At 39.4% G+C, this 26846-nt stretch overlaps 2 protein-coding genes across 2 annotated transcripts in view; one reads left to right on the forward strand and one right to left on the reverse strand.

Moving 5' to 3' along the window:
- The first annotated feature begins 7756 nt into the window (after positions 1-7756).
- On the forward strand, positions 7757-14356 carry FAM162B (family with sequence similarity 162 member B). The gene is made up of 4 exons (XM_050949959.1): positions 7757-8085; positions 9645-9756; positions 13593-13701; positions 14004-14356. Exons 1-4 carry the CDS (start codon positions 7929-7931, stop codon positions 14094-14096), a joined length of 471 nt encoding a protein of 156 aa, XP_050805916.1. The 5' UTR covers positions 7757-7928; the 3' UTR covers positions 14097-14356.
- Positions 14357-15517: 1161 nt separating this feature from the next.
- Positions 15518-26846, reverse strand: part of KPNA5 (karyopherin subunit alpha 5) — a 32395-nt gene continuing 21066 nt past the window's right edge. Inside the window, exons 12-14 of the mRNA XM_050949695.1 lie at positions 24869-24996; positions 21026-21204; positions 15518-19436 (exon numbers count right to left, since the gene is read on the reverse strand). Coding sequence (XP_050805652.1) covers positions 19249-19436; positions 21026-21204; positions 24869-24996 — 495 coding nt within the window. The 3' untranslated portion in view covers positions 15518-19248. The remainder of the gene's footprint in view (positions 19437-21025; positions 21205-24868; positions 24997-26846) is intronic.

Genomic DNA, 26846 nt, shown 5'->3' on the forward strand with positions numbered 1-26846 from the left:
ACAAAAGCGCAGTATAACCACTATGGTTAAGAAAGCCTATCACCTTTATTTCGGCTGCAAAATTGGAGATCAGGACAAGAGGTGGGCCCCACACATATGCTGCAACACTTGTGCAACAAATCTTCGCCAGTGGTTGAACAGGAAAAGGAAATCTATGCCTTTTGCAGTGCCAATGATTTGGAGAGAGCCAACAGATCATACCAGCAATTATTACTTCTGCATGGTACCTCCAGTTGGGAAAGGTGTGTCAAAGAAGAAAAAGTGGACTGTGCATTATCCAAACATTCCATCAGCTATACGCCCAGTACCCCACGGAGAAGGACTGCCGGTTCCTGATGCACCAGAATAATTCTCACTTGAGTCAGATGAGGAAGAGGAAGAGGATGAAACTTCTGGTCCTGAACCATCAATGTCACAGGACCCACATTTTCTCCCATCCTCCTCCTCTGAACCACACCTCATAACACAAGGTGAACTGAATGACCTTGTCAGGGATTTGGAATTACCCAAGAGTAAGGCAGAGCTGTTGGGCTCCAGACTACAGCAGTGGAATCTCCTGGCAGGCTATCAGGGCAAATGGAGCCCATCAATGCTTGCAGACTATTGCTGGACAGTGACAAGAGATGCTCCATTTCAAGAATACAAGAGACAAGCCAAGAAGCGCCGAGTAGACACTGAATAGGACTAAACTACGTACATACTAGTTTTTTGCCTTTTGTTTCATAATCAATTTTATTTATATAACCCTTTTGCTGATTTTTAAAGTGTTACATAAACAGGACAGGTGAAATATCATGTAAAGCAACCATAAACTCATGAAAAGACCTAGGTTTACAATTTATGATTAAAACTCTACTATCTACACAATATACATAGACATAAAATGTAAAACCTTAAATATCTTAGAAACAGTAGCCAATCAGTTGTTTTAATTGTCATATTTGAATTCAGCACATCAAAATACATAATAAATATCACATTTTATCTCTGAAGCAGACGACTTCTCAAAAATTGTAGACCAGTGTAATCACAATACACAAGATCTCCGGGGGGGGGGGGGGGGGGGGGGGGAAATATCAAAAACAAAAAACCCTTGAAATATACATAATGTATATTGTACAAGTTACATGCTACCTGACTAAACTCTGATTTTGGAAATAAAATTTACTCAGATACGAAGGCATTTAATGTCTCTTTCCCTTGACTATAGATTGATCCAAAAATAGCTGTCCATGTTGACATGTAGCATAGGGGAGGGCAAGTACTCAAGAACTAGGACATGATCATTCAAAACAGTGCACTGTTATGTCAACAGGACAATACAAGAAAAATTGTACCTTGGGAGCTGTCCATTTTGCTGCAGATCTTAATACCTATTCCAGTCAGCATTTCAGACACAAGGTTCAACTAATGTTACTAACCTGGAAAACTCAGAGGAAGGCTCCATTGATAGTGAATTTTTGTTGTTTCCATGGCCCCCATTACTGCAGGATACGAGGACTTCATAATCTTTGATGTTTTTATCCTGACAATATCCCTGTGAGATAGGAAAGTACTATTATCTCCATTTGACAGACAAGAAACTGAGAGAGAAAGGCCTAGATCCTTAAAAGGATTTAGGCTCTGAATACCTTTGAGGATCTAGACTTAATTGACTTGTCATAAATCACCCAGGAAGTCTGTGGCATAACAGGGAACAGAATTGGGTTTTCTTAATCCTAGGCTAGCTCCCTAACTGCTGCAACATCCTTCCAAGTGGTAAGTGTCTCAACATGACGAACTCAATTTTGTCCAGCCTGGGCCTACTTGAACCAATTAGAGCATTCTTAGTTAGGGGAAGCCAACCTCCCTCATCTTCGTCTGAAACAGCCAAAGTCTGTTGACCTTCGGGACATCACTACAAAGTACATTTTTTGAAAGGAGCTTTTTGAGGAAAGAGATACTCTATGAAGTGGGGTGACATACAGCAATCTGCATCGTACAGTCTACTTAATTATGGTTATACTTTATGGGGTTGCTGTTAGTTCTCTACTTTACTGTTCTTTAGTGCTCAAGTTTTTCCACAATTGTCAGGGCCACAGTGTGTGGCTCTTGAACATTTGATTTCAGAAACAGTTAAGATTATGCCCATATTTAGATTTATAAGACTCAGAGAAGTTGCCTACCTCACCCTTCACCAGTGGAGAAAATTAGGGTGAACTGTTTGGTAGCACTTCAATATTTGTTTTAAAGGCAATAAGCCATATTAGCATTCCAGATGCATTTCACCAATATTGATCCTACTTGCTGAACTAGTGTTTTATGTAATTTTTGTGCTGCTGCCATCTGGTGGTGCATTAATATTGTGTTTTGTCTGTGTGTGCTGGACAAGGAAGTTCTAGTGCTGCCTAATAACTGTTAAAGTGATCTGCCTCTTTGCTGATGTATTAGAAATATTTTTAATGCAAAATTAAGTTGCATTATTATTGGTGGTGTGCTGCTGTTTGCAGTGGTTTCTTTCCCATTTCTTCTAAAATCTACATATATTTGTTTCAATTGATATAGAGATACTAATTAGTATTACAAATGTAAATTGTAACTTTTAAAAATACAACTGATCTTCCATCATTTCACAGAATTTAAGGACCGAAGGGCCCATTAGATCATGTAGTCTGACTTCCTGTATATCACAGGCCCTTAAATTTCACCCAGATACCCCCCAAATGAACCTAACAGCTTGAGCTAGACCAAACTGGTGCGTGCCACAGGCAGAGAATATAAGAAAGTGAGGTGCTACCACTTAGGGTTGCCAGGCATCTGGTTTTCAACTGGAATACCTGGACAAAAAGGGACCCTGGCGGCTCCAGTCAGCATCCGTTAAAAGTCCGTTAACCCTGGTGGCTGTTAAAAGTACAGTTAGTGGCATACCCCAAACCCCTCATTCCCAGCCCCATCTCAGAGCCCTTACCCCCAGACAGAGCCCTTACCCCCACATGCCCCAACCCCTTGCCACAGCCCTGATCCCCTTCTCACCCTCCGAACCCCTCGGTCCCAGCCCTGAGCACCCCCCTACACCCCAAACCTCTCATCCCCAGCCCCACCCTGGAGTCTGCAACCTCAGCTGTAGCCCTCATACCCCCCCACACCCCAACTCCCTGCCCCAGTCCAGATCCCCCTCTTCTATCCCAAATCCCTCATCCCTGGCCCCACACAAGAGCCCACACCCCCAGCCAGAGCCTCACCCCCCTACACCCCAAGCCCCTGCTGCAGCCCGGAGCCACTTCCTGCAGCTTGAATACCTCATGTCTGACCTCTCAGAGCCCACATTCCCAGCCAGAGCCCTCCCCCCACCACCCAAATCCCAACCCCCTGAGCAAGCCTGGCGAAAATTAGCAAGTGAGGGTAGGGAAAGCTAGTGACAGGGGAGGGGAAGGCAGTGAGTGGGGGCGGGGCCTCAGAGAAGGGGCAGGGCAGGGTGGGAACTTGGATGAGGGGTGTGGGAGGGGGTGGGTGTGACATTGCACTCCATATGCTTTATGGAAGTATACTTTTGAATATGATGTAACTGAAATATGCTTCATGCAAAAGGTCTTTTGTAAGGTATTATAACAAAGGTTATAAACTACTGAATATATTCCTCCTATTTGTATGCATGTATCATTCTTGTATCTAAAGCTAAATATGAAGTATAACTCTGAGGTCCTATTGTAATTATCCAAAGTGTGGGCCATTAATGGTGGTTTAGAATCTTGATGGTGCTCATTGACTAGGACAATTGGTTGTAAATGGTTGTTACCTTCAAAGCTGTGTACATGTGGGCCAACCCAGGAAAAATAGACACTAGGAGGTGTTACAGTGACATGTGACCATGTACCTGATAACGAAATCCATTTTAATCCTTGTACTTTTCCATTTAGTAGGATGGGTGCAGACCCAGAGAGACAAAAGATTTCCGCCTAGTGCCAAAGCTATAAAAGGGGGTGGAGCAGGACAAAGGAGGCTGTCAGTCATGAGAAAACCCCTGCTTACCACCTGAAATGTCTGCTGGAACTAACAAGGACTGTACCAGAGGAAAGGATTGGGCCCAGACTAGAAAGGAGTCTAGTCTGTGAAAGAAGCTTATTGGAACATCTCTGAGGGTGACATATTACCTGTAATCAGTTTCTTAACTTACTAGGCTTAGACTTCCGTGTTTTTGCTTTATTTTGCTTGGTGACTTACTTTGTTCTGTCTGTTGCTACTTCAAACCACTTAAATCCTATTTTTTATACTTAATCAAATCACTTTTATTAATAAACCCAGAGTAAGTGATTAATACATGAGGGAGCAAACAGCTCTACATATCTCTCTATTAGTGTCCTAGAGGGAGGACAATTTATGAATTTACCCTGTATAAACTTTATACAGAATAAAATGGATTTATTTGAGGTTTGGATCCCATTGGGATCTGGGTATCTGGATGCTGGAGATAGGCAACCTACTGAGCTGTTTTCAGTTAAGTCTGCAGCTTTGGGGGTGTGGACCATCAGGCTAGCGTGTCTGGCTCAACAAGGCATGGTTCTGGACGTCCCAAGCTGGCAGGGAAAATGGGCTCAGAGGTAATTTCAGCACACCAGGTGACAGTCCCAGGGGGGTCTCTGTGACTGAACTCGTCACAGTGGGGCAAGGGTGTTTGGTTTTGTGTGAGTAGAAAGTTGGCTACCTACTACCATTGCCTGAGGTCCCTCCAATTATACTGCACCTCTTTGCTCTGTCAAGCATTGTAAAAGCAGAAAAGGTAAAAAGTACTTATCTGAAATAAATGTAGAAGTATTTCATTAGAATTTGCATTTTTGAGCCTTGAGAGAAGTGGTGATATCCTAGAAATAGTGATGTATGTGACAGTATAGCATATGGGATATATTGATTCAGCTTTGTATTGAAAAATGAAAATGGTTTGTTCCACATCTCTTTCTGCTACCAGCGGTGGATTCTAATGTAAAAGGTGAGGAAAGAGATGTAGCATACAAGTTTGCTAGAGCCAGGAGGCAGATGGACTCAAGAGGGTGGTTTCATTCAGGTGCTGCTTTCCAACTGTGCTCTGGCTACCAGAGGACTTCCTAAATGGAGCCAAATGAATGAAAAATATGGAACACATTTCTCTCACTCAGCAGTGGAACATATTATTAATTTGATTAAATCAACAGAAATTCTTGGTACAAAATATCCATGGGCATCTTCCATTGGCAGCTTTTTTTTAAAAACTTTTGCCATCAAAATTCCTACTGGAAGAAATGCATCATCATGGCTGACCAGGAGGTCATTTCATCTTGCAGCACTGTTCCATTTGCAGCACATCTGAAGAAAAAGTTAGTTTGTGTGCCATAGAATGGAGAGAAATGGTTTACTTCTGCAGCAAATTATGAGGAAAACTACATGAGGAAATTCTGCAAGGAACTAAATAATGCAAAATCCATGTCATTTCCTCAGCTGCATTTTCAACCCATCTCCAATTTTTGCAAAAGACACTTGGGCATACTGGGCTGCTCTTTTAGGATGTACACAAATAATGTACTGTGTGCATGCATGGGGAATAAAACAAAAAACTCTCCTTCCATCCATGATATAAAGCAGATGGTTTCCTGTGCAGGAAGTACTAAGCATACTGCTTTCTATGTGGAAACTATTCTCTGTTTTTTTATTAGGTGAAGATATCATAGGAAAGACATGTGAAGCTCTACATTCCCCTGTAAACAGCAAAGTGAAGAAAAAGGCTATTTACGGCACCCTGAAGATTTCAGGAGTTCCCTAAGGCTGCTATCATAAAGCAGCCAGAATTATAACACCCTTGTGTACCAGAGGCTAGATTTTCTAGTCTAGAGAGCTGCACTCAGTGAGGGGCAAGGGGTGAAAGGGAAGGTGGCTTTATGCCATCTTTGGGTTCCCTCAGTCTTGGGGCAGGCAAGAGGCCACTTTGGTCCCTACAGCCGCAGGACTGCTCTAAATTATGCCAAGCTGCCTGTTGCCCCAAAGAGACTGTCTGGCAATAGGATTATCAGGACATAGAGAGCTCCCCCATTTCTCCCAGGAATGTCCCTACACCAGGAACTGCATCAGCTCTGGATCACAGAAAAGAAATCATCAGCTGGCCAGCTAAGCTGGCTTTGCAGATTTTTGAAAAGCCAGAGGGAGACAAAAGAGCCACCATAGGGCTGAGAATCCAGCCTCAGGCTTTTACTGCAGCAAAACTCTGGGAGAGTAACCTTGGGAACAATTTTTGCTAGGTTGATCCCACAGCCTGTGTTCTAAAGAACTGTTTGCCATTTGACAAACAGTGACTCCTTTTGCCAGTTGTGATATTTTTCCACAGCAGACAAGCAAGCAAACTAAGCATGGAAACTCACTATCACCTCCCAAGACCTTTGACAGCAATGAAGCTGCACTGTGATAACCTGCTGAGATAGTTGACCCCTCTCAGAAGGGAAAAGTCTGCTGGGAGGCTGCATGAAGCAGCATTGTTGCTATTAGTTACAGCATGCACGGCACTGCCTCCCTTAGTCACAAACTGGTGGGGTTCCTTCCAATGACTAAGGGATCTGTGACCATGAGATACATAGAATGACAAAGGCCAGACATGGGTGGCAGAAGGGGTACAATGAATAATCCAGGATTTTTAGGAAAAATCAGTGATGTGTTTTCAGTCCCTGCAGTCTGTTAACTTTCATTCACAAGACTATTTTTACATGGCAAAGGGCTAGAAACATAATTTAACAACATTGAGATTAGCCCTGTTATTTTGACGTTTCGGAAAATTAGCTGTTGGTTTTGCATGCTAATGGGCATTTTACACTGCCCTGGCACTAGTTGCTAGAGGCAAGAAGGTGATTTATGAGTCCCTTTTAAACAGAATATCTAAATTTTCTTGTTGGTCATTTCATGCGTATGGGAACATGATGAGGTCTCATGTTGGCAAACCTTTTATTTGTGCTGCTGTTGGCATTTTCCTAGAATGGCAGCAGTGAGATTTTATGCAGAGACAGGATCTATTGTTATTATTTGAATTGTGGTTGCAGCTAATGGTGCCATTCAAGAATCAGGCCTCCATTTTTCTAGGCATTGTGCACACTGGGACAGTTACTTGATACTACATGACTGGCAAGACGGAAATCTGATGTGCAGGCACTGACTTTCAGCCCCCTTTCTCCCTTACCCCATTTGCTAATTTACAATGAGTCTATCCCACATTGGTGTGAAGTATTTTCTGACCACACAACTTTACTAGTGTGTAGCAAATGCTGTTGTTTCTCTCTCCTTCACATTTTGCCAGCCTGGATCAGCCCTCTCAACCCTGGCCCAGCAGGAAGCAAAACCTTCCCTGGTTTCTCACACCCATCAGATCCAGCTAATCGGAGCAGAACCGAGAGAACTGCTGGGGACCGCAGTTTGAGGGGGTAGCAGGTAAGAAGTCACGCTTCCCGGCCCACAGGGCAGGCACATGGAGATGGGTCATCCTAATAAGCGAAGAGAAACAGCTCCCTCCCTCCTTCCCGCACAGGAGATGAGAGAAGTGGCAGCAGCAGCATTTCCCAAGGGGTGAGAGGGAAGCACCAGCCACGTGCTTGCTGGACCAGAGCTGCAGCAGCTAGGACAAGCAGTTTTCCCATGGGGGACATTATGGGACGGCGGGTGGAGGGGGCGACAAGTGCCTGGGGGCTGGTGAAGTTCGCTGGGTTGGAGGGAGGAGGCAGATCCCGAGGGGGCTGCAGTCCTGAGCTGAGCTAGCGAGCGGTGTGGGGGCAGAGGCTGGCGGTCCCCGGCCCAGAGGAGGGGGCGGTCGCAGGGAGGCTGCCAGGGGCTGGAGCTGGTGCCGGCTGCTCTCTGGACTGCAGGGGGTGCGGGATCCCCTCTCCGCGTTGCCTGCCCAGCCTCAGCCGGCTCGGAGGCGGCAGCCAAGCAGCGCGGTCCTTGCCATGCTGGCGGCAGCTGGGAGCCGCGCCTGCCTGGGCCGGCTCCTGGGCGAAGGGCAGCTGCACGCCCGCCTGCTCAGGCCGGCAGCCCGTGGGATCGCGGCCACTGCAGCTTCCTCCAGCAGCGCCCACAACCGAAGCCCAGGGGCCATCAGCTCGGGTAAGTAAACGGGGAGCCCGGGGCTCCCCTGTGCTGTGACTCACAGAGACCCTCTCGCCTCCTCTCCGGCTGCTTGCATCCGCTACGCTGCACCCCGCCCCAGGACCCTGGCAAGCACCAGGGGCTCCCCGCTGGGACGTGTCCGACCGGGGTGTTTGCAGCTCTGCCCAGCGCTCCGGATCTCCCTTCTGCTTCAGGCCAGTAAAGGGTGGGGGTGAGAAAGAGAGAATAAACGCGGGAGCTGCCTCGATCCAGCCAACGTTTGGACCCAAGCCCCCAAACTGTACCGTTAACATAGAGAACAAGGCTACTTTCCCTCCCCCCCCCAATAAAACCACCCTGCCGCCTGCCCCAGGAGGAGAGGGCATGGGGGCTACCTTTTGATGATGGAGTAGTAGAGGCATTTGTTCTCGATTTTGAGGACCACCTTTATGGAGTTGGGGCCAAAATTTGCCAAGATGCAGCAGCTTGATCTGAGCATTTAAGGCAGTGCTAGTGGGACCCCAGCAGTTCAAGAGCCAAATTGGCGGTCAACATTACCCAAAAGAGTCAGAGTAGTGTGAATTCCTTGGGGGGGGAGAAGGGGGCGTAAATGAACCACACCCACTTTATTCTCACAGCAAAATGTCTAAGCAAGTATTTTACAATAACATATTAAAAGGATCCAGATTGATTAATAATTAAATCACATTTTTTTAATATCATGTCCTGCAAACAGCCACAAGAAACACATTGAAGAGCCACTCCTGGCGCCGGAGCCTCAGTCTGAGTATCTAGTTTAAGGTGCTGATACACTGGGATGCCACTGGGACTGGATTTTGAAGATGCAGCAGAAACAGCTGAACACGTTCTCCTGTTAAACAGTGGAATTTGGGTGACTGGGGCCAAAGTCTTGCAGGATCCAGCTACCAGATCCGGGTTCAAGGAGCTGTCCTAGACCCAGGCTGAATTAACATCTGGATGGTTTTGCTGGAATGGAAGCAGCCAAACTTGTTCTCTGATGAGGCTTTAGCATTGGGGGTGGGGTTAAAAATTGGCTGGAGCCAGGTGTGGAAACAAGGTTTTACAATACTCATGTGCCATAGTGCAGCAAGGTTTAAATTTTTGAGGAGCAGACAGGCTTGTTCTTTAGGCTGATAGTACAATTCAGCCACATGGGTACAAAAATCAGCAGATTCCTGGTAGATCCAGTTTCTACACCGATCCATAAGTGTGACCCAAAATGAGAGAGAGAACCTTTTGAGCTCCACTGAGCTCTTCTTCCAATCAATCTCTTTCAGCAACAGAAGTTGGTACAGTAAGAGACATTCCCTCACCCATTTTGTCTCTCTAGTATCCTGGAACCATCTTGGCCACACCACCACTGCAAACATAGAGAATATAAATGATTTGAGGTACAAGAAAGGTTATTCAAGAGTAAAGGTTAAGGTCTTAACCAGAACAAAAAAAGTCCTGAACCCAGTAACAGAGATGGACCATGGCTAGGGACACTCCCCACCAATCCCATTACCTCTCCAGTGCACAAAGTGATGAGGTGCTTTTCTCTGGTTATCTTTCAGCTAAGAAGATGTACAAAGTACCTGGTAGTTACAAACCTTCCAACTTTGACAAAAAAATCCTCATGTGGACAGGACGCTTCAAGACTGATGAAGAGATTCCCTCAAGGATCCCGTAAGTGCATTATTGGTTCCTACTGAAGCTTACTAGGCTGAAAAGACGGTTCCGCCTTTTCAAACTCCCCCAAAAGTTTGAATCTGTCAATGTTTTACAACATTTGAAAGGTCAAGTTTTCCTTGAGGATTTCAGGTATTTTTAGATGATTTTACAGTTTAAGAGCCAAGACCCGGTGCTCATCATCATAAGTAAACAGAACTACGCCCCTGAGCAAGGCAGACAGGATTTGGCCTTAAGTGCAGCAGTGGTTTGAGCTTTGGTTGTATTTACAGACCAACTTGTTTATTTGCTTGGTTTATCTAATGTGTAATCAGAGGAAGACTGTATCAGTAAATGTTATTTTCTGTTTACGGACTACATAAACAAAATATATCTTCTAACTTGTTTCATGTCATCATTTAGTGATCATCCATTCCACACACTTTATTACAAGGCAAGGAAGTATTTGAGAAAGAGGGTGGGAGGAGAGAGGGAAGCATGTACTTACTGCCGGTTAAAAAAAATACTGTACTTAAAAAGAAGTATTTCTAGGACAATACTGAATACCCTGAGAGTAAGTCTTGATGTCGAAATATTGCTCCCCCGCTAACCACCTCAATTCATGTCACTGACAATTCTTCTCCCTTTTCCCTCCCTAAGTAGTTGAATATAAATGTGAAGTTCATGTAACATTAGTTAATGTTCATTCCTCAGCCTCATTGATACAAAATGTAACTAATCCACAGAAGAACTGTACTTTTTATCACCAGCCTTCATCCCTGGTTGGCCATATATAACATATTGGACTTTATTAAGAGGCAGTTTCAAGGATAAAGCAACAATGAGTCCTGTGGCACCTTAAAGATTAACAGATGTATTGGAGCATAAGCTTTCATGGGTGAATACCCACTTTGTCAGACATACCCACGAAAGCTTATGCTCCAATACATCTGTTAGTCTTTAAGGTGCCACAGGACTCATTGTTGCTTTTTTCAGATCCAGACTAACACGGTTACCCCACTGATACCTGAGTTTCAAGGATGACTCCAGGATGTTTCCTTTGTTCCCAAGTTTCATTCCTACTGCAGCTGAGAAAATAAGCAAGAGCATCTCTGCAAGCAACAATAGCCCCAACTTTTGTCTGATATTAATCTCATGGCTGTTCCCTACACTCTTGTCAGAATGTCCTCCCTTAGTGAGAAATCCTGACCTCTTGAAGTCAGTGGCAAAACTTCTGTGACTTCAACAGGGTCAAAAAAAATCACACTCAATCTTCAGTACAAGAGAGTTATCCTTTAGAGAGAAATAGGAGAGCAATGTAATATGTATTTTTGGAAGATTCAAATGTAAAGCAATTAAAAACGAAAATGATTTAGCTATCAAAATGGCCCTTTGCAATGGCAAAGCAAATGTTACATGTGAGTAAAATCTGCTCCTGTAGGATATTTGGCATTAAGGACCAAATCCTGCAGTCCTTGTTCAAGATTTGCTTAAACAAATCTCCACTGATTTCAGTAGGAGTTTGGCTTGAGTAAGGATTGAGAGATACAGTCCTTAATGAAAGACTACAGAAAACCATAATTAGGTCTGTTTCCTTGAAACAGTGGCAGAAAGCAGGTAGGAAGTGGGATTCTGCTTCAGAACAGCTTCAATTAGTGCACTGTAAAATATGATTAAGGCATTAAGGCAAACAAGTAATGAATTTATATTTTGGCCTCTGCTGCTCCAAATGGATCCTAGATTTAATAGTTTTATGTGCTAGTCTGGTTTTGACCTCATACCTAATATGTTTAGCATTATGAAATACAGCTACAGTATCCTCACACCAATGATCAAACCTGCAAGCCCTGACAATCCCCTTGGAGGTGCACTACACCCTCAACTCATAACCCTCATTTACAGTAAGCTCAGTTGCTTGTAAGATCTGCCACTGTGTGTGGTGTAGATTTTATGGGCTGATGGGAAGCATTGTAGGCCCCACAATTTCACTATACCCTTTCCCTTTCAAAAATGTTATATGTTAAGGTAGATTTTGGCAGAGCTTGTTACCAAATGCTTTGTCTGCTAGTAATGCTGTCAGGTTCTTGTGTTTGTGCACTTCACAGGATTATTTTTGAAGGGAAGGTGTTAAATTGTAGTCTAAGCTCATTACATGAAGTTTTAAAAGTCTCTCTTTTCATATGGGATGCCTTTTAGAATGTATTTAAAAAAAAAATGAAGAGCCAGTTAAAACTAAACTGAATTTTAAGAGACCATTTAATGCAAAAAGTGAACAGATGAAATTGGATGGCTTAGACAGCAAATCCTGTATCATGGCAAGGGGTTAGACTAAATCACAGGTTCTCAAACTGGGGGGCAGTAATGTATTCTGGTGGATGGGGGGGGGGAAGCATGAAAAGCTTTGGGAAAGTGGCAGCTGCTGGATGGGCACCCAGTTCTGAAGGCAACACTGTGGCCAGCAGCAGCAAAGTAGTACGTGTGGAATGGTATAGCAGTGCCACCCTTAATTCTGTGCTGCTGGCAATGGCATTGCTTTGAGAGCTGGGTGCCTAGCCAGCAGGCACCACTCTCCACTCTGCCTTCAAAGCAAGGTGGCAGCATATGCACTTGTGTGGCAGGAGGTGGGAGGGCAGTGGCATAAACTATTACAGACAAAGGAGGCGGAACATCAAATAAATTTGAGAACCACTGGGCTAGATGACAGTTGCAGTCCTTTCTAACCCTATGGTTCCCAATCCTGGAGATGCAAGGGTAATTTTCAGAATACTGTTTCCAGGCCTTGTATCCAGCAGGCAAAAGGGTGAAATCAAACTTGGGAGACCATTTGTGCGTGTTTTGGAGAGATTCTCTGTTTCTGTTTCCCAGCATGTGTTTAGTGCATGGTCCACTAGTGGTTCCCAATTATTACAGGAATTAGAAAGCAGAGAAAGCTAAAATCAGGAATGTATGCATTGAGAACAAGGAGAGAACCAGCAAGTGACAGGAGATCTGAAGCAAGGGGGTGGGATTATTGAAAGCTAGGATAAGGAGGGAAGAGGGTGTTGGGTTTTCTGGTAGGTAAAAAGCTGTATTTGAATGTAAGCATGGCAAACACCTTTCAAGGAAAGACCTGTCTATGCTCCATGGAGTCAACAAATCACACTACCTCTGTCATGGCCAGCATGATCTGTTCTTTTTTAGGCATGCAAAACTGAAAGCATGCAAATATTGCCTATGCTAATTTAATACCAAAATTATCCTTTTAAAAATAAACGGATGATGCATAAAACTAAAACCCATGATGGTGTGAAACTGATCAGTTTTATTAAGATAATCAAATATGTGAAATCCCAGATCTATAGTAGATTGGATACGGTCAAAACTTTAAGCAGTTTTTGAAGTGCTGTTTAGGTATTACAACTAATACATGCATCTATTTCAGAACAGTCAAGAGAACTCCTCACATCAAGCAATGCCAGTTCCCTTCTAACAGAATCCTTTCATATATGTGGAAGTATTTGAAATTCACCACATCACTACTGACCAATAACTTTTAATGTAGTTTACGCCCTGCTTGTCTCAATCACTGCAAATATTTATAGGAAAGATCAAAAATCTCAAATCTGTCTTGCATTGTTTACAACTAGAGATGGATTAGGTCCTACTGTGCAAAACAGTCAATAGTTAGACAATGCCAAGTAATAAATGCCAAGCCCACAATGGTCACGTATTAGCAGCTGGAAGTTTATTCCTATAGGGTATTTAATTTGTTTTAAAAAAAAAAAAAAAAGACCAACCAAAGTTCTATCTGTGGTTTGCTGAACTAACTTCTTGATGTTTCATGCTAATTTTGTTCAATGCAATTTTAATTGTAGGCCAGAAATGCTGGACATTGCAAGGAACAAAGCTCGAGTAAAAGCCTGTTATCTAATGATTGGCCTCACAATTATCGCCTGCTTTGCTGTGATTGCATCAGCTAGAAGGGTGGGTATGTTGCCATGTATTTTTAAAAAACAAGGTGATAAGTTCCATAAATATTTACAAAATATATATATGTAGATATAGAGAGATCTCTATATCTATAGATACTGTATATAGATAAATTGTTGCTACTGACTCAAATTTAATTCAAATGTATGTAGTTTAGTTAACGCTTCTCCCTCCACAAACCTGTATTCATGAAGCATGAGATAAACATTAGCTACTACCATTATGCAAGGTTTTTCTTAAGTGTAATTTAGTGATTCACAGGACACTACTCTTAAGCTGATGTTTTATTTTTGCAGGCTGAACAAGAGTCCCTAACAAGCTGGAACCTAGCAAAGAAAGCCAAGTGGTGTGAAAAGGCTGCAATATCATCAGAGTTTAAGACTAAATAATATTTCTATTAAAAACTGTGGATTTGCTACTAGGAGCAAACACCACAAAAAACAAATGTTACTTGGCATAATTAGTGACTGTCTAACTAGTTAGCAGACTGCTATGTTAAACATCAATACATTGGAGCCCAACAATGTTGGGAACAAAGGGAATAGGGTGTCTTATTCTACATTACACAGAGATATTTTCAGTACTTGCAGCAGATGACCAAGGTCAGTTCAAATCTTTAGAAAGTTCTAATAATTCCAGTTTCAAGAGAGACTTTTTTTTTGCCTCAATTTGATAAAAATATGTAACTGTCCACAAAGACAACACATACATCACCTACCCTGTCCTGAAATCTCTTCCTGCTAGATTTGATTCTGGACACTTTTCTATAGACACAAAATTGTATTACTGACAAGAACCACCATTTCAGAACTTATATATTAAAGAAATGAAAGCATACTAAAAGCATACTAAAAAAATTGTGCAAGCCACAAATCATTTAAATACTAGGGAAGCCAGTGACTACGTAGTTGGAAAAATTAATAGCATCACTACAGTATCTCTGTTGAATCTTGTTTACTACACCAGGCTGAACTGACAGTTTACTTATGCAGTGTGATAGCTGTATCAGTACCAGATATTAGGGAGAGGGTGTGAGGGGTAATCTCTTTTATTGGACCAAGCTCAATAGCTTGTCTCCTCCACCAACAGAAGTCAATCCAATAAAAGATATTACCTCACCCACGTTGTCTTGCTAAAGTTTACTGAGCCCACGTCCAGACTACCCCGCCGTATCGGCGGGTAAATCGATTGCTCGGGGATCGATATATCGCGTCTAGTCTAGACGTGATATATCGATCCCCGAGCGCGCTTACATCGATTCCGGAATTCCATCAACCTGAACGGAGTTCCGGAATCGACATGGAGAGCCGCGGATATCGATCCCGCGCCGTCTGGACGGGTGAGTAATTCGATCTTAGATATTCGACTTCAGCTACGTTATTCACGTAGCTGAAGTTGCGTATCTAAGATCGATTTTCCTCCCCTAGTCTGGACGAGGCCTTAGTTCTTTTGCAAACTAAAAACACAATAAGCAGCATTTTAGTCTCTATAGACTTCGCCTCCAAAAACTCTTGGGAGCTCCCATTAATTTTGCAAATGAAGAAAGGATGGAGGATGGTGTTGGTCAGAGGCATGTGATGCTTAGGGAGAAGATATTTTCAAGGCTAGTTTTAAAAGTCACTTCATGCAATATTTTGTTTAACCCCTCTCCATAAAGCTGATTTTTCTAGCATGGCACACTATTATATAGCATGGAAGTCAGCCACAGTTTTTACTGAATTCAGCTCTTACTTTAGTATAGAGATTGTATTTATATTTGCTATTTTCTAAGAATCAGGACTAATTTTAGAATACTAATGAATACACTCACCACTGTAAAATAGCTTTTATTAGTTTTTGTATAGTATTCTGAACTGAAACATTCCATAATATTGCATACTTTTCATGTGTTGGTTTGTAAAGATATACAATAACAGGCCTCCAGTCTGGATTAAAAGATGCACTATCAGTCTACTTACAGTCAATATAGGCATTTTAGATTGATACATTACATAAAACTATAACGGCATGAGTGAGAATGAAAAAATTTCTCATTTAAAGATTTCAATTAACCTTTGCACTGGTTTCATGCTAAGCAGCAGGCATTTTACCCTGCATATCAATCTGAACTTTAAAAAAAGTCTCACTTCAATCTTATGATTTAATTTTTGTAAGACAAAAACCCAACTGAGGTAACTGACCATGGAGGAAAAAGGATAGTGCATCTTTTACACATAGACCTAGTAGAGATCATTTTCCAAACTTGTTCTACAGTACAGTTAAGTTATTTCTGCACCAACATTACTATTTTTTGTTTTCCTCTTTTGATTGCTGCTAGCAATATAGTGTTTAAAGAAAATACTACAAAATTAAACAGCAGTATGAACAAAGTTCTTAAAGACAAAAAGTGCTATGATAATAATTCAGTAGAAAATTAGTTATGATTTAGTGTCAAACAGTTTATGAAACAAACAGATGTGGCATATTTGCATAGATTAACTTGTCAGAATTCAAATTCAAACAGAACAACTGGTACACTATTTTGAAAAACACTTGTTTTTTGGAACAAGCTGCATAACGAAAGGGACACTTTAGTACTTTCTCTATTATTTAAACAAAACCCCCAAAACTTGTAATAGCTTTTTGGATAAAACCAGTATGGAAAAAAAATCTATTTAGCAAACACAGCCACTCAATCCCCCCACTCCTAAATGCTTTCCACAGAGCAGAGCTGATTTTTTTCTGTCAGCGTCATTGTTTTCCTAAGCATCACTGATGCCATCAGTGTCAGTTCTGACAACAGGTTTTGTTAACTTGTGAAAACATTCTTATTCCATGATCATTCATTAACAATATCTATTTAAAAAAAAACAGTGTTCCCAGTGAGACTGGTGGATTTTTTATATATATATATACACACACACACACACACACACACACACACACACAGCGCAACATGATAGAATAATGCCAGATTTAACACTTTTAGGATTAACCAAAGGTTGAGATTAAATAACTAGTGTCCCTTTCAGTAACCAAAGTCCATCAATCTTAGTTCCTATTTACACTAAAAGCACTACTTTGAATATACCATAGGCTTGAATTTGTATTTACATACATAAAGTGCAGTCACTTTAAACCATTCAGACCTACACAATAATATATCCACAAAGTAATCCTCTCAAATAAGTATAATACTTGAAATCCCTCCCACCCCCCATCCATTTACAAGTCTTAATTAGGGTTTGTTTGTTTTTTTTTAAAGTTTAGATTTGGCTTAACTGAAGAGGCTTATAAATGCTGTGTCTACAACAGGGTCCTCAAAAAAAAAGCAGGCACAGCTGGCTTATGTAATATCAAAACAATGTTTGCAAGAAACAGTGGAATACCCTGTTACCTGAATACTTATGATTATTCTTGCACTAAAAGAACACTGAAATCATCATAATTTTACCGGTAATCCTGTAAATTTCCAATATAATTACCCTGAACTTTAAAGAGACGATGCAAAAATTGCCAGTATAGTAAAGTCTCTATTATAAAAAAGAGCACAAATACAATTCTCAAACATAAGAAAAATTTGGCTCAGCATTGTGCACAGTATTCAAACTTGCTGTATTCTATACAAATCTAGGTTTAAAGTGTTTGCTAAATCTTTTGTTACACAGAATCTGCAAAGTAACCGCACACCTATATTCACTCCTTTCCTCATAACATACCTTTTATTTCCAGGAGAAGAATTTCTAGTGAGGATGAATTTTTTGAATTGAATCTTGCTATTTAAACATATTAACAGTCACAAATGACTATTAATCTTATAAAATCTGCTTCAATTTCCACCTTGAAACTACTACACAATATATAGTGCTTTAACAGTCTCAAAGTAAAACACATTATGAATTTTAACTGAAAACAGTATTTGCACATTTTATAAACAAGTTTAAATCCAGAACACAGTATACAATAAGTGATACCATGCTCTAATTTGGCTCTTCAGTGTATCAACATTTTGTTTAGAGACAAGCACACTACCATGGGAAGAGTGATTTTAACTGTTGAAATTTCAACTATTGTACATGGTTCAAATAGTTTCATAGCTCAAAAAAGCTTTCACTATTATTTCAACACAGTATTTAACTAACATATTTAACCACAATTATACATTTTCATTAATCCAAATTCAGACTAGCTACTGGTAAGTGAGATCAAGCAGTGTGGTATAGACATTTTGAATATACAAAAAAAATCTAATGTAGGTTTTCAAAGCATACAGAAGAATTGTTTCAAATTCTTAAGATATATTTCTTTTAGCGGGTAGTAGCAAACAAACATTAAGTGTTTTAGAAATTAAATATTTAGCAGACATCTTCAGATCCATTTTGGTGTTCATATACTTGATATTTACAACAAAGCAAACCTTTTTCCTTCAATCAAATGGAAAAGAGATTGGTTTTCCCCTTAGTTGCAGCACATTTGGATTATAACTGGGCACATTTCTACAGCTTTGCCTAAAATAAAGAAAATGGAGACATCTGACTTAAAAAAATAAATCAAAAATCAGTAGCATATTTGGTTACAAATACAATACATACAGTCTAAACTTTGTTTAAATAAGTAAATGTTTCAAGAAAGGCAAATATTGCAAGATTTATCGAACTTTTATATTACCACCACATTTTAATATGGAAATAGTCACATAAACCATCTCCCCTATCATTTACAACTGCACAAATTACCTCCTCTCTCATTTATAATCACAACATCCCTGTGGCAACTTCAGCAATTGCTTACACAGCAAAGTATTTTATTTGTAGCTTATCTTTAATGCTGTTTAGCAGCTTGAAATAAGGAGCCAGCATCACATGACCAGCCAGCTCTCTGGTGATTACACCTTGAAAACCGCATAATGCAGAACAGCTTTTTTGTCACATATTCAAAGCTACATCTGGTATTTAAACAGTATATACTTAAACAAAAATCTGCATTATGCTTTTAAATGTTTTATAAATATATTTCACTGGTTTATGCTCTATGCAAAGTATAATGCATAAAATTACATTTCACAATTTAAATAAATATTTTTCACATTCTAAATTTAGCTTTTGACAAGCTCATCTTTATTTCATGCTTTAGTTCTGAAGCAACTTTTTTGCTTCAATATAGAGGTAGATTTAATGTAGATTGAGCATGTCAAGTTTACTGCCAAAATGCAATTGCCAACAGCTTTACTGCAGTTGCAGAAATTGCATGAAAAATTCAGAACCACTACCTAAAATCCTACTGAAGTTATTATTCAAGCTTAACTATTCTTGTTAAAATCACTTGATTACTCACAGAGTTAGGTTTTGAACATATGAAGTACACACAAATACAAAAAAACCCAAAACCAAAAACACTGAATGAAAAGTTATACTTTCTGTTAGATACAACAGTGCACGGGCTGCTTCTTTATCTGTGTTCTGCAAAACACATTCCAGCCTCTCCTCTAACTTTGGCCACGAAGAGGAGACCCCTGAAAAGTTACAAAATGTTTATATTTTTGCCTTGTCTTCACTTTAATAGTTATAGCTGAAATCCTTCCATTGGTGCTTCCTGCTGCTGAAACACAAATTGTTGCTGACTCTCGTCCACCTGAGGTGCAATACTGGTATCCTCTTCTTCCACACCAAAGTAATGTTCTATAAGTTCGAAAGCCTTCTGGTAGATCTCTTGGTTTTCATGTCTTTGAAGAAATTCAATTTTATCCAGTCCTAAATTTAAAAACAAAGAAAGACATGCTCTAAATCCAACAGTACAAAGCTAGGATGAAAATAGAGTTAAGCACATAAATGAATACTATCGCTAAGTTGTGTGATGAATGAATCAGTGAATTAGGTTTTAATATGAAATAAATTGGAGCTTTCTAGTTTAAGAGAAAAACAACCCAGATTGAACCAATCTGTAAAATCACTGATACACATTAGCCCTGAGTACTCCAGGATTATTATTTTAAAAACAAGGTGCATTTCTTCTATGCCAAAATACTCCCAACAGCCTGATAAGAGAATGTATCAATCATGTACTTGCAGACTTGGTTTTCCTTTTACCTTTTCAGTTCAATTTGACAGTTTATAAACAATATGAAATTAATGTGAAAAAAAGCAAAACAGAAGGAGGCTCAAATATCTACTTACACAGAATTAAAAAATATTAGTATGCAATACGGATTCTGAAAGCAGGGTGATTTATGAAAAAAATCTGCCAGCAAAGCCCCCACATATCCCTAGTTCCATGTTGCAGTTCCAAAAGAACTTAGTTTCCCTCCTCCAATACTGGTTTCTGTCTAACTTTATATTTTCCTAGCTGTGGCTACTCAGGAAAGTCCAGTGACTTATTCTTGCTTTTTAAAAAGGGGTGAATAAAGAAAGGCTGAAGTATGGACATGGGACAGGTAGAAAACTTGTAATGTTTTTAGACAAGTTTCAATCTTTTTGTGGTGTGAGGGTGTAGTTATTACATCTTATGGGCTGTGAATAGCCTATTTATTGCTGTCCCATGGTTGACAGGTATGTTCTGGAAGTCAGCTCAAAAATGCCATTTAATCCAGTTATTTTCCTTTGTCTCTCCATAGTAAGGGCTGAAGATTTTAGGCATAAACCTGACAGCCAAGGCAGAACAAATTCAACTTAGATCCCTTTAATTCTCCCCATCTGATTAACATTATGAGACCCAGAAGTTATTCTGCTTCCATATTAGGTTGTCAAGAGGATTCCGTAAACCTGCTTCATCTTAAAAGCCCAATTCCCAACCTACCATCCAGGTTCATTGAAATCAGAGACTTTGCTCTACAGAAAAATGAGTAATGGAATATCTCATCAGGTATTCCCCAGTCACTGAAGACAAAAGAATTATTAGCCACCTCTGAAGCACAGAGAAGCCTGCATAGATTTTGTAGTAGAGCAGCTGCAAAGACCAATTTTGGCTAGCCAGGTCCTTATGGAAGAGATTAGTTTTCATAACAACATTAATTCTATTTTTACCACTAACTTTGTGAAACCAAAAGTAATCTGCCTAAATTTCATAGATACGATCTGATTTTACTTGTGAGTTTCTGGCTTACTAACGTTTGGGACTTTAAGAACTCTTCTTTGTTCTGTTCTGCCTTAAATTAGGTATTTGCTGAATTTTAACTCCAGCATATTGATTTAGTTTTGTCTGAAATATGGCTAGAAACTGGTATGGCAAATAGTAGGTCCAAGTAACTTGTAACTACATTAACAAAGTGTTTTACATTATTATCCCTTTTCAGTTACAAATAAGGCAACTGTAAGCGCACACTTCATAAGAAATAATTGCTTACCATATGCTTCCTCTATAAGGGCACAGTAAGGATTGATGCCCGTTCCATTTTGTTTGGATTCTTGCTCTCCAAGACGCAGAATATTTTCAAGTCCATTCAAAGCCACCTGCACTATTTTGGAATCCATCACAGTCAGGAGGTCACAAAGAGGCTTGGTACAACCTAATGCTACCAAATACCTTTGTAATGGAGGAAAAAGGGAGGAAAAAAGAAGGACTGATAATCAAGTACAACTTTGACACCATTCTTCTATGGTATTGAATTCTGCTAAAAACAGTAACTGACCTGCTGAAATAAGAGCATTTCTATAACCTATGAAGGCAACCTTGCTCTGAAATACAGTCAAACCTTGGTTTACCCTAATGAGACAGGAATACAACAGTTACTTATAACTGATGTTTGAAAATGTTTACATAATCCAATCTCTTTTATACATGATTCTACCTTGTTCTAAAAACATGCATTTCAGATACTTCTGATTATATAAGAATGTTTCTCCCATATGTAACAGTCTGATGCAACATCCTCTTTTCTCGAATCAAGAGTAGTACGTAATGGCCAAAGCTCTAGGCAAGTCTCTTCAAAGAGACAAGAATGTTTCTTTCAATTCAGTATCAACCCATTAAAATATGAACAGAATGCATTTAAATAATTTTGCTGGGTTGGGAGTTCAATCCTTGAGGGGGCCATTTAGGATCTAGGGCAAAAATCTGTCTGGGGATTGGCCCTGCTTTGAGCAGGGGGTTGGACTAGATGACCTCCTCAAGTCCCTTCCAACTCTGATAGTCTATGATTCTAATTCTGAACATTAGCTACCAAAAAGGGAAGGATGTTGTAACTACAGCAAAGGACTGGGATTCAGAGGTTCTGGTTTCTATTCCCAAATCTGCCACAAACTTCCTGTGTGACCTTGGGAAGTCACCACCTTCGTGCTTCAGTTCCTACTGTATCAGCAGGACTAAGACAGTAATGCTTACCTACATCACAAGGTTGTTTGAAATTTAGTTAATTATGTTCATAAAGCACTCTGAAATCCTCAAGGTGCCATTATTTAAGTGCAGAGTACTTAAGAGGTAAGCTCTGTGTGACAGAGACCATACCTTTTTCTGCATTTTGTAATGTGTAGAGTATTTATAGCACCAAACAAATATTTAACTTACAATCAAAGTTTCAGGAGGACTCCACATCAAGTTTTATTTAAAATAAAGGGTATAATATTTTTAAATGTTAAGTTGTGAGAACAATTTTAAAAAAATACCTTATTTTTATAGCATTCTGATTAGAATATTTAGTGGCTATAATGGTGCAAAATGGTTTAACTGTTTCCAGGAAATATATAAGTACTTAGCACACTTTTGGTTTCACAAAAATAAGACTATTTGCGTGGCACGTGCCATTTTTGCTTTAAAAGGACTGTTTACAACACAGCTATAGAATTAGTTACCAGGGTAGTCACATATTATCAATAAATCCTTTAAACTAACAAATAATCCAGCTATAGGTATTCAGATAAACCAGAAAAAAGTTTGGTTCTGTTCTATCACTAAAGAGATCAAAGCTATTTTTCCAAGTCAGACCATCATAACAACACAGATAGTTATCTGTGGGAATACCCTAGTAGTTAGAGGCTTGGTTTGACATGAGTAATTAAAAATGGGTGGGGCCTCATTTCTTGGGAGACAACACTGGGCAGGTAAATGGATCAGCAGGCTCGCAACAGATAGATAAATAGGTCAGTAAGCTAAAAACACAGAATGTCTGTAACTTGCTAATATAAAGGGGGGGGGGGCAGGGGGAACACCCAGTGAACCATTTACAATGGACAAGGTAAGCCTGGAAGGTAAGCGGACATAAAGCATGTGTCACATGTGGACAGAGCATGATGAACAGAGATTGGTTATTTTTTAAGAACCAAATCAATCCCAAAAGGTATGCAATTTATAGTAAATGCAATGTAATGTGTAACAGTATATAAAGGAAGAGCTTTCTATGCACCTTTGGACGCATGATACTCTCCTCACCCACCCCCTCCCTTATGCCAAGTAAAGATACCTAAGTGACAAAAAACTGGAGTCAAACTGAGTTCTGGGAAAGCTGAGTGGAAAGAAGTCTCAGAGAGAATTAAAGTAATACAGTAATTAAAGTAGTCTAAACAGATTCAAAATAATTAAGCTACATTTTGCAGCTGTAGTCGGGCGTTTATTTAAAAACAATATTCTTAAATTTTATGTAACATGACTGCCTGAACTTGGAGTCAAGAATATATTTTTTTAAATTTCTCCCAATAAATAGGCATGACCCAGTTTCATGTGGCTGCAATACACACTTGCTGTTCATCAACTGCTCAAATTTTGCTTTGAAATTATGACATTAGCAGAACTCTTTGTGGGGGATTAACAACTTCAGTGTTCAGAGCTTTCACAAGGCTGAATTTCACTGAGTGAAATTACAGTATTTCAGTTGTGCTGCTAATTCAGTTGCATACTGTGACAATCAGGGTCCAGACACATTAAGGGAAGAATGGTGGTTGGGGGACTGAATCCCAAAGAATCAGTTGATTCAACTGCTTATTATGTACAAAGTTTGTGCTACAAAAGTATATTGTGTGAGGTATTTTATGAAAGCTTGTAACGTTCTGAACTTTACAGTCATTACGAATTATGTATACAGACTGTTTTTTTGTATTTGTGTATAAATAAAAACAAACAATGTTAATAATTTATGCTGCAACATTCAGCTCCACTTCACAGAGGGGCAGTAGGCAGTCAAGCAGGTAGAAGCTAAATTCCACAACCAGAGGAGACTGGGTCCAAGCACCTAGCATTATACAACCCAAGACAGACAAGTGATTTAATGGGAAGACAATGAGACATCCCAGCTAGAATTTCCCCAATCTGCATAATCTTCAAACTCATAACAAACCCACCCCCCCAAACAAAAACCAAATACAAACAAACAAAAACCCCTCCCACACTTTCTAAAAAAAGGGGTTTGAAGAGTATCCAGAAATTGAGGGACAGTCATTTGACAGGTGCTGTCCATGAAATGCTCGATTAAGACTAGATGGTACACTGGGAATTTGCTACTCTAAAGCCTGAGGTTGTATCTTTGTTTATTTTCTGTGTAACTTGTATATGTTTGCTATTCCTTACTATTTTATCCTTGAAACTGTGTTTTTTTTTCCCTTCTCTATTAGGTAAATCTTTCTTTTATTTTCACCCCAAACAGGTGTCCAGTTTGTAAACTATGTTGAGTGTGTGAACTAAAGTAAGATGTGTCTGGGGGATTGGTGTCACTGACAAAACAGTGAAGGAAAGTCCAAATGTCTGGTAGCAAAGAACTCTGAGGACAGATTTGAGATTGGAAGGGATGTTAGGATCACCTTGCAAGGAATAACTAGGTGTTGGAATCCAGGGTGACATCTTGTGCTTGTGGGCAGGCTACTGGTGTCAGGGATCTGAACCAAAGTTGCTCAGCGTAAAGATACTCCAGGTTACAGGGCAGGAGGTGACAGAGCCCTGTACTAGTCTGGGTGATCCCCAAAACTTCACACATACTTTATACAACCCATTTTCTTTAAAAAAAATCACTGTATAAAGACAACAACTAGTTCCAAGAAGACAGCTTTGTTTTTAGGAATTTATTGTGAATTTTGCTAGAATCCAATTATGGGACTAAGAATTTTCTCTTTAAGAAAACAATATTTGAGGTCAAAGAGAAAGGTAAGTGGCAAAATCATCATAGAATTCTTAATTGTGTCTCAATTCACTGGGTTATTTTCAGATGAACTTTAAGTGAATTTCACATATTAATACTCCTCTGAATCAACTTCTAATTCATTACCTTATCTGTTCAGGAGTACCTCCTGATGTTGCATTAGTGATGGCCCATGCTGCTTCTTTTCTGGTGCGAAATTCAGCTTTCTGAAGAATGCCAATCAATATTGGAAAAATATTTGCATCTATAACAGTCTAAAACAAGAAACAGTGACATTAGACAACAGGCTTTCAATGGTAGCAAAAACAACCAAGTTAATATAAATGCGAGAAAGAACATTAAAGATGTTTCCAGAATAGAGAATACCACCACTCGGTAGAATCTGTCAGCTAATTCTTGTTTATTTTGAAATTAGTTGTTAAAGATATTCATTCTTTAAGAGTGCACCAATAAGCAATTGTCTATTAACATGTGAAGATTCCAGTGCACACTAGTTTATATTCAGGTTGGTCCTGGAGTATCTTTCTGAAGAATATCTGACTTATAGATTTGCCTCAATATGAGAATCTCAAAAGTATAGTACAAAGAATAGTACCTTTTGAATAAGGATATTTAGATTGGGTCAACATATTTAAGACCCTGATAGAGTCCTGACAAAGTTGCTGAAAATCTAGGATTTCGATTTGAAGTTAAAAAACTTTGATTAAAATAATTTAGCCTCAGCCAGACCAGCCAGCTGGGAGAACTTTTGTGACAAAAAGCCACACTTCTACAAATGTATTTAAAAAACAAAAAAAACTTAGAATATGAACAACTACACTCAGTCCCCACATTAGGGCCGCTCAACTAATTACAGAAAGCCATTGAAGCAATGTTGGCTGCAAGTTGTAAATGAAAATTTGACAATTTAAAATGGTGTATTGTCATAATAATATCTGAACACTTAGGCTAGATGTCTGAGAGATTAAAAATGTGCAAATACATACTAGGCTGATTATCATTGTGCAAAACAAGAAAAACAAGTCTTTCACAAGTTTGCTAGTTAGTAAAGATGTATCTTTACACTGCATATTGTTCACCAATTTGTTTTTTGAAGTTCCACTAAAATTGCAATACCTCAATCTGGAACTACAAGGCTTTTTCATGGTGATAACTAGGGCTGCTTGGGAAATGGTATTTTTTTCCTGTGGGAAATTTTGAGATTTTGAAATTAAATTTCCATATCAAATCAAAACAGGAAGTAAAAATATTGAAAAACTTCACAAAACAACAAAACCCCAGAAATTTCAAAATCAAGAAGGTTTAAATTAAAAATGTTTTGAATCTACAAGTCTACTTGAAACAACAAAACTGTTTTTGATTGTGCCAAAACGAAAAATAAAATATCAAAACAGACATCTTCCCACAGAAAATTTTGATTTAAATTATGTGAAATTTAAGTCTTTCACTGAAGTGAATTATCTACATGCTATAATGCACCATCAGCCACATCAAGCTCCTTTAACATGTATTCAGTTGACAGAATTCATGAATTATGTTAATAGAGATTAACACAGTTAACTTGGGAAAAACAGCAACTGTCATATTAATACTGTTGAAAAAATATTTTATAAGCTTCCCTTGCATCTCTCATGTTTGTCGAATTTAATCATGTCCTTTTAACATAGAAATAGCATTTAAACTCAATTTGCTTTTCAATAACTGGGAAAAACAGATCCAGTACATAATTCTGAATGTTGCATATAAAAATCCTGTACATCCCCAGAAGATTTCCGTACTCCAAAGCCAGTCTGTAATACACACTTTATGGAGCTTTGCAAAAAATACACAAACATTTTTAAGCATCAGTCATTTAAAACTTTGTAAGGAAGCACTTGCAAGTAAATATTCTTTGCAAACAATAATACTTAAGAACTCAACATCTTTTAAATCTTCAGTTCACTTTATAATCATTAACTAATTATCAGTCCCTTTTTAAAAGTCAAAATAGGAATCAGTATCTTTAGCACAAAAACAATGCAGATATTTACATGGTTTTATTTTTATGTAATTAATTGTAAACTTAGATTAGAATTTCTAATAAGCGCCACAAAGGCTGGGAAAA

This window comes from Gopherus flavomarginatus, chromosome 4, assembly GCF_025201925.1.
Source record: "Gopherus flavomarginatus isolate rGopFla2 chromosome 4, rGopFla2.mat.asm, whole genome shotgun sequence".
Taxonomy (NCBI): Eukaryota; Metazoa; Chordata; order Testudines; family Testudinidae; genus Gopherus; species Gopherus flavomarginatus.

What these genes read in the sequence shown, in the direction of transcription:
- FAM162B (XM_050949959.1), top strand. Translation starts at nt 7,929, where the DNA reads ATGCTGGCGGCAGCTGGGAGCCGCGCCTGCCTGGGCCGGCTCCTGGGC. An exon ending in CCCAGGGGCCATCAGCTCGG is followed by an intron (nt 8,086 to 9,644) that starts GTAAGTAAACGG and finishes GTTATCTTTCAG; the next exon opens with CTAAGAAGATGTACAAAGTA. An exon ending in GAGATTCCCTCAAGGATCCC is followed by an intron (nt 9,757 to 13,592) that starts GTAAGTGCATTA and finishes TTTTAATTGTAG; the next exon opens with GCCAGAAATGCTGGACATTG.